At 41.0% G+C, this 12,405-nt stretch overlaps 1 protein-coding gene and 1 long non-coding RNA gene across 3 annotated transcripts in view; one reads left to right on the top strand and one right to left on the bottom strand.

Annotated features, from left to right (window-relative positions):
- The window catches only part of ifrd2 (interferon-related developmental regulator 2), a 37,034-nt gene extending 33,731 nt beyond the window's left edge, over positions 1 to 3,303 (top strand). For both annotated transcript variants that reach the window (XM_020528266.2, XM_020528265.2), the window contains one exon: positions 506 to 3,303. In XM_020528266.2, the coding sequence (XP_020383855.1) occupies positions 506 to 586 (81 nt within the window). In that variant the 3' untranslated portion in view covers positions 587 to 3,303. The remainder of the gene's footprint in view (positions 1 to 505) is intronic.
- A 2,387-nt stretch (positions 3,304 to 5,690) lies between these two features.
- LOC125485148 lies at positions 5,691 to 6,727 on the bottom strand. The gene is made up of 2 exons (XR_007263915.1): positions 6,536 to 6,727; positions 5,691 to 5,827 (listed from the first exon to the last, which is right to left on the bottom strand). It is a non-coding gene; the product is annotated as an uncharacterized LOC125485148 (long non-coding RNA).
- Between the last annotated feature and the right edge of the window lie 5,678 nt (positions 6,728 to 12,405).

Raw genomic sequence — 12,405 nt, 5'->3', positions numbered from 1 at the left:
GTTACATCTTAAGTAATTATGCTCTACATCCAATTTACAGGATCTATGATTAGGATATAGTTTGAAATATTTGTGTCTTGTTTTTGAAAGTCTTTCCATTATGATTGCGCCACAACAGACCTTTTTGAAGTTACTTGCCTTTGTGAGCCTGCTAATTATTTGTTTCTGTTCTGATTACCAGTGTGTTGGCACTGGTTTGGGTTCAAGTCCCACCTGCTTCAGAGATCATAATGCATCTGAACAGGTTGATTTTAAAAAATATCTTAAACTAATCCATTCAAAAATGCACATGTTTGTTGTCTAATTACTGAGTAAGTGTCCAAGAAGATGTATTTCCACCACCTCTTGTTATCTTCGGGAAGCATCTAGCAAGAGGTTGCCAGTTAATGTGCTTTTTTAAAAATAAAATCCAATGGATTATTCCCATCACAATTTTTATTATATATATGCGTCTGTTGTTAGAAGGAAAGAGTAATTTGTTGATTTCCATCCTTTCCTGAAACAGCATTTGTACAACTCTGCAGCATTTAAAGCAAGGACCAAGGCAAGAAGCAAAGTCCGGGATAAAAGAGCTGATGTACTTTGAGAAGCCAGAACAAGCATCGTGTCAGACCATTCTGCGTATTTTAATGTTCCTGGTCACTGTGATTATAAAATACATTCAACGGGGTTTTCTGAATTGTGTTAACAATCATGGGGCCTTTTTAATATTGTGTACATGCACAGTTTCCATTGCTGTGTTTGCTTTTTATTTCATATTTCATTTTTCATTTCTCAAAATCAGCATTTTAAATTATATAGAAGTATATAATCTGCAGCATTAGTTCACCAAAAGTTTATTGCTATGGATTGATGCTGCCATCGGATTAAGTAAATTAATGTGATTGTCTCTGTCTCTACTTGACCTGTTGCCTTGCAGAGCAAAGTTGTAAATTTGGTCCTTTATCCAAAATATATTATGATGAAATTGATTAAACATTTCAAATGGTTTTAGTTTTGCAAAAAAAAAGAAAAGCACAAAAATAAGTTGGTAGTATTTTGTAATTTTCTACCTATGTTTTGTACCATTGTTTCTCCTTTTTAAAATGAATGGATGGGCATAGTGAGAGCTGTTGGGTTTGGAGACAGCCATGTGTGCAGGTTCACCTTTTTGGATATGTTAATTAGCATTACATAAGGCCCAAAAGTTTGATTCTTATACTGGAAGATTATCCCCATCTGACTTCAGTACAGCCAACCTGCAAATTTAGCTTCCCACCAAACTTGCTACTTTTCATGCAACGTAAAAAGAATGGGAATGTGCAAATGATTTTTGACATTTGTTTATTTGGACCTCTCCATAATTTAAACTGTATGGTACAGCAGAGGCCACTGGGTCACTGAAAAGTATGTGGATTTTGTGAGATTTCTTGTGACTCCTTCCATATGTTTTAGTTCTCTGTTCTTCCATTCTAATATATGTTTGCAGTACACGAGGTCTGTGACACTTCAGTCTTAAAATTTTTTATTCAGGGCATATATTTATAATGAATTTGAAGCTGAATGAATAATGTATTTGACTTGTACAAAGTAATTATTCTATACACCTGTATTATGGTATTTGGAAATCACTGGAAAGGCCACCATTTTTACCCATCCCTAATTGCTCTTGAACTGGCTGACTTATTAGGCCATTTCAAAGGGCAGTTAAAAGGGTACAGTTGATCGATTTTCTTTGCTAAAGGACATTAGTGAATCAGATTTTTTTCATGACAATTGATGGTCGCAATTGAACTAATTTAATTTTAACTAATTGAATTTAAATTTCACCAGCTGTCACAGTAGGATCTGAACCTGTTTCCTAGAGCAATTAGCCTTGGCCTCTGCTTTACAAGTACAGCGACATAGCCACTATGCCGTATCTTCCGGTTAGTTAAACCTGAATTATTTCAGGGGATTTTTTTCTAGCCAAATGGTAAAACAATGGGTGCTTTATTGCAATTGTTTTCTTTTCTTTTTAGCTTCTTTTCTTTTAGGAATCTCAGGCCTGAAACTGTCTGGTGCTTTCATTCCCAGCCACGGGCTTGGGGAGTTCCACAGTTTCTCCAGTGTTAACTCTATGACTAGAAGGATTGCTTGAGTGCTGACTAGGGTTAATTCTCTTCTTCCCCTTATTTTATTCAAATTATTTATTTGTTCAGTGCTACACTGGAGGATGAGATAGCACAGGCATCCTTTCTTTTGGGCATTTTAGGAATGAGAAGGTGAAAATAGAGGGTAGTCTTGTTACATTAATGCTGAGATTAATTATATTCTTACAATTTTGATCCTACCTCCAATTCTATAACATTGGCTGCATGTGCAATCACTCAATCTCCTTGCTTATGGCCATATTTTCTACAAATAATATGGAGTTACTTCTGACATTTGGATGCTGCATGTGAAAATTTGTTTTCACTAATATATAAATTAGGAAAAGGACATTCACCTAGTCTGACAAACTAACTTCAAATGTTTGACCTTGGAAAACCATCTTACCTTGATGAAGTTGACACTGGAGCTAATTTTGGCATGAATTGAGTACTTTTACTCAGGAAGCAGAATTACCCTACAACTATTTTTTTGTTTGTTTGCATTGAGTCTGGTGCTGTACTGTAAAGGACCAGTGCCTATTCTACATCCCATCACGCTCTCTTCTCCCATTGTCAGCTTGAAAATGCACATCTTAAAAAAAAAAAAGTATCTATACAGGATGTAACGTATTTCTTAATACACCATATTTCAATATTGTGAAAAAAATTTTCATACATTAGCAACCAGTTGGGGAGAGGGAAGGTGATTTTTGCTGTTTAACAATGGACCCAAGAGATGTTGAGGACCTTGCTTTTTACAAAAATTCAATTATGTCTCCAAATGGCGATGTTTGCCGATCATGCATGTACACCTCAAACTTGTACCTGATTTGGTAACCCTCAAATGTCAGAATGGAACAGATGTTACAAGTGAATCTCTGTTTCCCTGCTCCAGGAGTTTGGCTTTGGGATAGTTGCTGTTCCTTGTCTCCCCTTCCTGGAAAATTGGGTTTGGAATTCCCGAGTGCCCCTCTATAATATAAAGAATCCTGGTAGATCTGAATTTTGTGGTTTCCAACAGATTTGGAATCTGTCTCGTGCTGCTTCAGACAAGTCATATTTTTATGCAAACAATTTTTAACAATTAAATTCTTTTCTAAATTTCTGTAAAGAAAAAAAAAGGATTTTTGTGAATGTGCCTTTGCATTATGTATGCTGTATCTAAAGAGCCTATTAAAATATTGCATAAGTACTGGTGGTCTTCTAATCTCACTGACTTGTTGAGTGAAGATTTTGGAAATATGGAAGGACAGCAAAAGCCTGGCAATTTGTAAAAAAAAAAAAAAAAAAAAGGATTTTTTAAAATTGCCTTTTAAACCAAGATAGAGGGAAAGACTTTCTGTCATCACTGTAGATAGCTGTCACTCAGAAATTCAAAACCTAATATTTTAGGTGGATTTAAATTCCTTGGAGAAGGCACTTTTGAGATCATCTTCCACTGAGGGAGAAAAAGAAACTTGTATTTCTGGATGTTTTTTGTCAACAGATAAATGCAGCTGATGCTAATTGCAGCTGTTATCCGAGTCAACTGTTTATAGCACAGCAAATGAGCAGTTAATGTTTTAAATGACAGATTTGCTTAAAAGTGAATTCTTAAAGCATAATCATAGAATCCCTACAGTGTGTAAGGAGCTATTCGGTCCATCAGGTCGGCAGCAACCTTCCTAGAGCATCCCATTCTGACTACATTTCCCATCGCTAACCCACCTAGCCTATCCAAACGCCACAGACAATTTCAGCAAGGCCAACCACCTAAGCTGCACATCTTTGGACTGTGGGAGGGAACCGGAGCAAACCCATGCAGACACGGAGAATGTGCAAACTTCACACAGATAGTCACCAAGGCTGGAATCAAATCCAGGTCCCTGGCACTGAGGCAGTAGCACTAATCACTGAGCCACCATGCTGCTCAAACTATTTTTTAAAGGATTTGAACATTCAGCTCAAATCTACTCAACCCTGTTCAAAATTCTATGTGTACAGCTCTGGTTGGAAACATTCTGTCCTGAGACTCAAGGCTGTATAACATTACTAGATTTGATTTGATTGGTGAAATTGATCAATTCAATTAAGACCATAATAATAGGAACAGTAGTAGGTCATTTGGCCTCTCGAGCCTGTTCCTTCATTAAATAGGAAAATGGCTAATCCAACATTCCTCCCATCCATTTTCCTGCCTTTTCCCCATAACCCTTGATTCCCCTATTGATCAAGAATCTATCACAGATTTAAATATACACAAGAACTCTGTGCCCGCAGCTCTCTCGCAAGGAGTTCCAAGGCTCTGAGAGAAGAAATTCCTTCTTATCTAAGTCTTAAAGTGGCACCCCTTTTATGGTTGACCTTGTCTATGTTTTCCACTTTGGGTTTGAAAATGTATGTTCATGAGATGAGACTGGTAAGTGACCTCCTCCCTCATTGTTGGAAGTCTGCTAGAACTGCATCAGGGATTTGTTCACATTTCTCTCCTCTCTCCTCACATCTTTCTCCTCCACTGGCTTCAGACCCAAGTGTTTTTGTTGCCCGTAGTTTGTTAGAATATTGTTCGTTTAGGGTTGGGTGTTTCCATAAGGGCTTAGTTGTTGACTAGACAAGAACTTTATTTTAAATGATCAATCGAGTGGTGGCAAAGCACTGGCATATAAAGAATTTCCCTGCAATGCTAATGTGTCTACAGTGTATAAGCAGTCTTCCCCTCGTTTTAAAAAGTGATCTAAAAATCTGGAATGTCAGGGACAGGCCATACTAAAACACCAATAGATGAAAGCTGTACCCAGCCAAACTGAATTTTGTGAAAACTTTTCAAAAAATAACTTCAATATGTGTAAGTATCAAAAGTCAATTGGAGAGAATGTATCTACAAATGGAAAACATCGTGCACCCAACCAGTAACCTGACTTTTGTTCTGCTTAACCCAAGAGGCAGCCATTCGGCCCATAGTAGTTTCACTGTCGGTTTGCAAAGCCCGTTCACTCGTTTCCCCCACTCCACCACCCTTTCTGTAACCCTGCAAAATGCCTAATTGATGTTGTAAGTGGCGAGTGTTGACGTTTTGTACTTGATATCTATGTTTTCCCTCTGACACTACTTTGGATTGTAGTTACTGACGTTCGACCAATGCTTGCTACCTGTTCAGCTGCTCAGTGAAAATGTGCCAGTTGGCAGCTGCCTCAATCCTGCTCTATTCACAGCTGCACCCTTGTCTGAAGTGCCCTCAATGTAAACTGGGGACCTATTTTTAACTTATCTTCCGATCGCTCCTATTTTAGAAGAGAATGTATTTAGTGAGTGAATGAGTGTGCTGACAGCTGGCTGTTGTCTCAGACAAAAACAAACCATTCAGCTCTGAAAGATCTCTTGGCGTGTTGCATCGGATGGACAGCTAGCTCCTCGATGCGTTCTTTCCATTTTGTTAGAGCTGTAAACGCGGGCAGAAGGTGAAGGATGCTTCTACTGGTTGCTGGCTACTAGATAACTTTACCCCGATACTTTAATCCAGGTCAGTGATTTTGAGTTTACAAATGGACTTTGCAAGATGAAGCGTTTCCAAACAGAACAGTAGACAATATTCATCCCAACTTTGTTTACACGCGTGTTTTATAATTTGGTAAATGCTTGAGATTCAGTGGCAGATGCTATTTTAGTAACACAAAGATCCAATTGCTGCTACAGGATGGGCAAATAAATCGAGGCATGTTCAGGAGGTTTGGCAGTATCTGTGAAGAGAAATCAGAGTTAACGTTTCTGTTCAAGTGAGCCTTCCTCCGATCTCAGTAAAAGATTAAATTCAGTTCCGAAATCATTGAACCGAAACGCTAAACTCTGTTTCTGTTTTCACTAAAGCGGTCAGACCTGCAGAGTTTCCCGAGCAGCTTCCAGCTTATATTTCCCATCTCCAGCATCCGCTGTATTTAGCAATTATTAAATTCCTTCTCCGTGTTGTTACCCAGTGACGATGTCTGGGGTCTACGGGTGGTGTCCCAAAGAGAGCAAATACTTAAAAACCGTCGGCATTTATAAATAATATAAAAACCGTGCAGCGTTAGCTCCCGCTGTTAATCACGGCATTTGTGTTGTGTCAGGCTGGGATCTGACTGTGGTCAGAGTAAGCTCCTGTGAAAATCACCTGATACTTGCATTTATGTAGCTCCTTGAGAAACTGGCCCTTCTGCGCCCACGTGTCACTAACAACAAAGTGCTCAAAGTAACAGCGAAGATAGGAGCAGGAGGAGGCTATTCGGCCTTTCGAGCCTGCTGCGCCATTCTTCATGATTATGGCTGATCGTCCAACTCTAGTCTCATCCTGCTTTCTCGCCATTACCTTTGATCCCACTCGCCCCAACTGCAATATCCAGCCGCCTGTTGAATACATTCAATGTTTTAGCGTCAACTACTTTCGGTGGTAATGAATTCGACAGGCTCACCACTCTTTGGGCGAAGAAATGTCTCCTCATCTCTGTCCTAAATGGTCTACCCCGAATCCTCAGACTGTGACCCCTTGTTCTGGACACACCCACCATCCGGAACATCCTCCCTGCATCTGCCAGCAAGGCATCATTGAAACTGCACTCCTGGATAAATCAACAGGGGAAGAGAAAATGTTCAATGACTTTAAGCCTTGCACTTCAGTCACCTAGTGTGAAAATATGCAAAAAGATACGAATGACCCAGTAGTTAAGCATAGCTGAACATCTGATTCGCTATTACGTTAGGAAAGTCTTCTGATAGATTCTGCTTATGTCATCTTTTACCTCAATAAAGGAATTTCTTTTGGCAGGTTTTATTCCTGCCTTTTCCTATATGCTCACTGTCATTTTCTGTCGAATTAATTTGTGAGATGCTTCGATATATTTCTCCACACTTGAATCATGCGGTTTTATGACGTTTTTGATCGCAGACATTTAGTTTAACTTTTCCACTAATGGGTTTTATTTTCTTCAATTTCCCACGTTCGGTTTCTACTTTATTTTGTATAGTCTCAAGGGAGTCCTAGATGCCGGTAGCATTATAAAAAAAAGACAGAATTTTAAGGAACAAAATGAGCTGCGGAAGCTGGAGATCTGAAATAAACAGAAAATAGTAATTGCTGGAGAAACTCAGCAGGTCTGGCAGCATCTGTGGAGAGAAAAACCGCTCATGTTTAGTGTCCAGTGACCCTTCTTCAGCTTTAACGCTGTCTTCTCTGCACACCCACTGCCAGAACTGTTGAGTTTCTCCAACTTTCTCTTGTTGTTAGTTACAACTCTGCAGGAAATGGATGAACTGATTCGAGGCAGGTAGATGTGGCAGGACAGTTACATTTGTCTCTGCTCGCGAAATTCATTACAGTGTCCGGGACCAGTGAGTTATTGCCATACACTGAAGTTACAGATGCGGGTTAGGAAATTTCGCTGCCGCTATTAGCACACGGAGATGACCTCCTGGGCGGCTTCCTCTAAGGCAACAGCAGCAACAGTTCTATCTCACTTGTTACAGTATGGTGTGATAGATATCCCAATGCCATGCAGGTAAACGACGAATCTTCCCATTTAGAATATTTCGTGTTGTGTGGGCCACCTTGTTCCAGCTGCCTGAGCTTTCCCATGCAGATTTGCATCAATTTATATTGCCGTCATTGTGCACGGTAGAAAAATGTGTTTAATGCTCTCGATGCGTTTAAAGAGAGGTGGGCACCCCAGGGTTAGTGTTTTAATTCTCTCTCCAACTCCATTTTGATTAAGTCCCCTTCTCTCTCCCTACTCCCCCCACTCTTCACTTTTTGATTATCATTGTCATTGTCTGTAACAGGCTTTGCTTGTGAATATTCAGTTTTCGTAAATATTTATAAATATTCGGTTGTTTTCCCGGTGGTCGAAGAAAAACTTATAAATGATAATAAACGCAGTCCGCAAAGGTGTCATTTTCTGTCTCATTACACAAAAAAAAGCAGGGGATCTGGAGAAAAAAGAAAAATCAGCTGGGGTCTCTTATAAGAGCTAAAAAAAATCCAGGAAACTTGTTTTTTTAAGAAAAATTAGAAGACTGTGTTTGGTGATGCAGGAGTTGAGGGATTTGTTGGGGGACAACGCGGAGATAACTTTGATAGAGATAGTAAGAACTGCCGACGCTGGAGTCAGAGATAACACAGTGTAGAGCTGGATGAACACAGCAGGCCAGGCAGCATCAGTGGAGCAGGAAAGCTGACGTTTCGGGTGCGGAGATAACTTTACTCTGTCTCTGATCCGAGACCTTTTGTTGCTAAAGCACCAAGATATAAAATGTTGCCAAACAAAAATAAAATGTTGCCACTCCATGCCGCTCTACAGCTCTCCCTGTGACAAATGGCTAAAATGGGATTTGTTTTAAAAATCAGCGGTTGAATAAGATAATGTTAGATGCTTAGTTCTAATTAGTCTCAGCACGTGGAGCACTTTTAGATCGCAAACACAGAAGTCTTTCTGGATATTAGTAGAAATCTCAGAAATAGATACATCAAGACCATATGAAAAATCGCCAAGTTAGTGATTATGGGTCCTGTTAACAGTTCTTCTTATAGTCATTCATGGGATGTTGGCGTTGCTGGCTGAACCAGTATTTGTTGCCCATCCCTAGTTGCCCTTGAGAAGGTGGTGATAAGCTGCCTTCTTGAACTGCTGCAGTCCACCTGCTGTACGTTGACCACAAAGTCGTTAAGGAGGTAATTGCAGGATTTTGACCCAGTGACAGTGAAGGAACGGTGATATATTTCCAAGTCAGGGTGACGAATGGCTTGGAGGGGAACTTACAGATGGTGGCATTCCTGTGTATCTGCTGCCCTTGTCCTTCTGGATGGAAGTGGTCATGAGTTTGGAAGGTGCTTCCTAAGAAACCTCAGTGAACCACTGCATCTTGTAGATAGTATGCACTGCTGCTGCTGAGCATTGCTGGTGGAGGGAGTGGATGTTTGTGGAAATGGTGCCAATCAAATCGGCTGCTTTGTCCTGGATGGTGTCAAGCTGTTCGAATATTGTTGGAGCTGCACCCATTCAGGCAAGTGGGGAATATTCCAAAATATTCATGATCCATACCTTGTAGATAGTGGGTAGGCTTTCGGGATTCAGGAGGTGAGTTACTTGCTGCAGGATTCCTGGCCTCTGACCTGTGCTTATACTCACTGCACTTACATGGCTGATCCAATTCAATTTCTGGCCAATGGTAACCCCTAGGATATTGATAGTGGGGATTCAGTGATAATAACACATTTGAATGTCATAGGGCAGTAGGTAGATTGTCTTTTATTGGAGATGGGCATTGCCTGGCATTTCTGTAGTACGAATACTACTTGCCACTTGTCAGATCAAACCTAAATATCATCCTGGAATTGCTTCATTTGGATGCAGACTGCTTCAGTATCTGAAGACTTGTGAATGTGCTGAACATTGTGCGGTCATCAAAGAACATCCCCACTTCTGACCTTATGATGGAGGGAAGGTCATTGATGAAGCAACCGAAGATGGTTAGGCCTAGGACACTACCCTGAGGAACTCCTGCAGAGATGCCCTACAGCTGAGATGACTGACCTCCAACAACCACAATCATCATCCTTTCTGCCAACTATGACTCCAACCAGAGAAGAGTTTTGCCCCAATTCCAGTTGACTCTATTTTTGCTAATGTCCTCAATTCCACACTCAGTCAAATGTGGTCTTGATGTCAAGGGCAGTCACTCTCACCACACTGCAGCAATTTAGTTTTTTTGTTCATGATTGAGCCAAGGCTCTAATTAGGTTAGAGCTGAGTGGCCCTGGTGAACCCAAACTGGGCATCACTGAGCAGGTTATTGCTGAGCAAATGCTGCTTGATAGCACTGTGGATGACACCTTTCATCACTTTACTGATCATCAAGAGTCTACTGATGGCTTGAGTTGGATTTGTCTTGCTTTCTGTACACAGGGCACAGAGTTTGGTAGATGCCAGTGTTATAGCTGTACTGGAATAGCTAAGCTAGGGGTGTGGTAAGTTCTGAAGCACCTTCTTCAGTACCATTGTTGGAATGTTGTCAGAAGCAATGTAATAAATTCAGAAGGCGGAATGTTCGCTGATAATTGCACAATGTTCATCACCATTCATGACTCCTCCGACTTCTACTGAAGCAGTTCATGTTGAAATGCAACAAGATCTGGACAATATCCAGGCTTGGGCTGAAAAGTGACAAGTAACATTTACATCACATAAATGCCAGGCAATAATCATTTCTATTAGAGAGCAATCTAACCACTGCCCCTTGACATTCAATGGTGCTATCATCACTGAATCCCCCACTATCAACATCCTGGGGGTTACCATTGACCATAAACTCAACTAGACCTGCCGAATAAACACAGTGGTTATAAGAACAGGTCAGAGGCTAGGAAAACGGCAGCATGTACTCACCTCCTGATGCCCTGAGGCCTGTTCAGCATCTACAAGGCCCAAGTCAGGAGTATGATGGAACAGTCCCCACTTGCCTGGATGGGTGCAGCTCCAAAAACACTCAAAAAGCTTGACACCATCTAGGATAAAGCAGACCGCTTGATTGACAGCACATCCACAAACATCTACTCCCTCCACCACCGATGCTCAGTATCAGCAGTGTGCTATTTACAAGATGCTCTGCAGAAATTCACCAAAGATCTTTAGATAGCACCATCCAAAGCCACATACTTACATTTAGAAGGACAAGGGCAGCAGACACACCACCACCTGCAAGTTTCCCTCCAAGCCATTTCCCCTGTTGTCTTGGAAACACATCGCTGTCCTTCACTGTTGCTGGAATTGCCTCCCTAATGGCATTGTGGGTCTACCTAGAGCACGTGGACTGCAACGGTTTAAGAAGGCGGCTCACCACTATCTTCTCAATGGTAACTAGGAATGGGAAATAAATGCTGGCCAGTCAGTGGTATCCATGTCCCACAAGTGAATTTAGAAGAAAGTCCATAGTCTTTGAAGTATCTAGTGCCTTCAATCATTTCTTGATACCACGTAGATTGGGTTGAATTGGCTGAAGACTGATATCTGTGACACTCAGGACCACTGGAGGAGGCCAAGATGGATCATCCACTCAGCACTTCTGACTAGAGATTGTTGTAATTGCTTCAGCCTTATCTTTTGCATTGATTTGCTGGACTTTCACATCCCAGCGGTGGGGATATTTATGGAGCTGCCTCCTCCAATGAATTGTTTAATTGTCCATCACCATTTATGACTGGATGTGGCAGGACTGCAGCTCTTAGATCTGAACTTTTGGTTATGGATCATTTGGTTCTGTCTATCATTTGCTGCTTATTCTGTTTGACATGCAAGTAGTCCTGTTTTGTAGCTAACACCTCATTTTCGGGTATGTCTGCTACAGGTTATAGCACACCCTCTTGCACTCTTTATTGAAGCAGGATTGATTCCCCTGACTTGATGGTAGTAGTGGAATGGGGGTTATACAGGTTTCAGATTGTGTTGGAGTACCATTCTGCTGCTGCTGTTGGCCCATGAGGCCTCATGGATGACCAGTCTTGCTAGATCTGTTCCAAGTCTGTCCCATTTAGCATAGTGATAGTGCTACACAAGATGATGTAAGCTATTCTCAAAGTGAAAGTGGGACTTGGGAACCTTTTGTTCCTGAAAGTTGAACTTGTCCTCATCACCTCTTCCTCAAAAAGTAAATTCCTTGATGCCCCTGACCTTGCAAGCTACTTCTTTGCCTCTCACCTCCCCTTTTCCTTTATTTATTGAATGTGTTTTCTCACCTCCCAGATTCTTGGCATCATTTCAAGAACTCCATTTTTCAATCACTCCAATCAGGTGCCTGCCTGCCACAAGACTGAACTGAAAATGTTCTTATTAACGTTTCATGATACTCTATGTGGCCATGACAAAAATAAACTATTCGTCTTTATACATTTGACCTTTTGACTCTACTCTCCTCCATCGTCTCTCCACTATCTTCTAGATAGGTGGGACTGCACTCTATATTCAACTATCCATGCACAGCCTGAGAATTACAGACAATGCTTTCTCTTTCCGCTTCTGTGTAGTTCCCTCTGGTGTCCTCTAAGGATCCACCCTTGGTCTATTTCTCATCTTCTTTCTACTCTTAAATGACATCATCCAGAAATGTACTATTGGTTTCCACGTGCAGTGATGCACCCAACTCTACCTCAGCACCAAGGTGCAGGCCTCAGCACCATCTGTTTCATTCACTATCTCTAAAGTGTCGCATTACTTGTCTGACATTCTGTACAGAATGAGAAGAAAATCAAAACAAAGAGCTGCGGATGCTAGAAATTAGAAATGAAAACAGACAT

This window comes from Rhincodon typus, chromosome 16, assembly GCF_021869965.1.
Source record: "Rhincodon typus isolate 14 chromosome 16, sRhiTyp1.1, whole genome shotgun sequence".
In the NCBI taxonomy this organism is placed as follows: domain Eukaryota; kingdom Metazoa; phylum Chordata; class Chondrichthyes; order Orectolobiformes; family Rhincodontidae; genus Rhincodon; species Rhincodon typus.
Note: the sequence above shows the minus strand (reverse complement) of the source record. Positions and strands in the feature narration are given on the sequence as shown.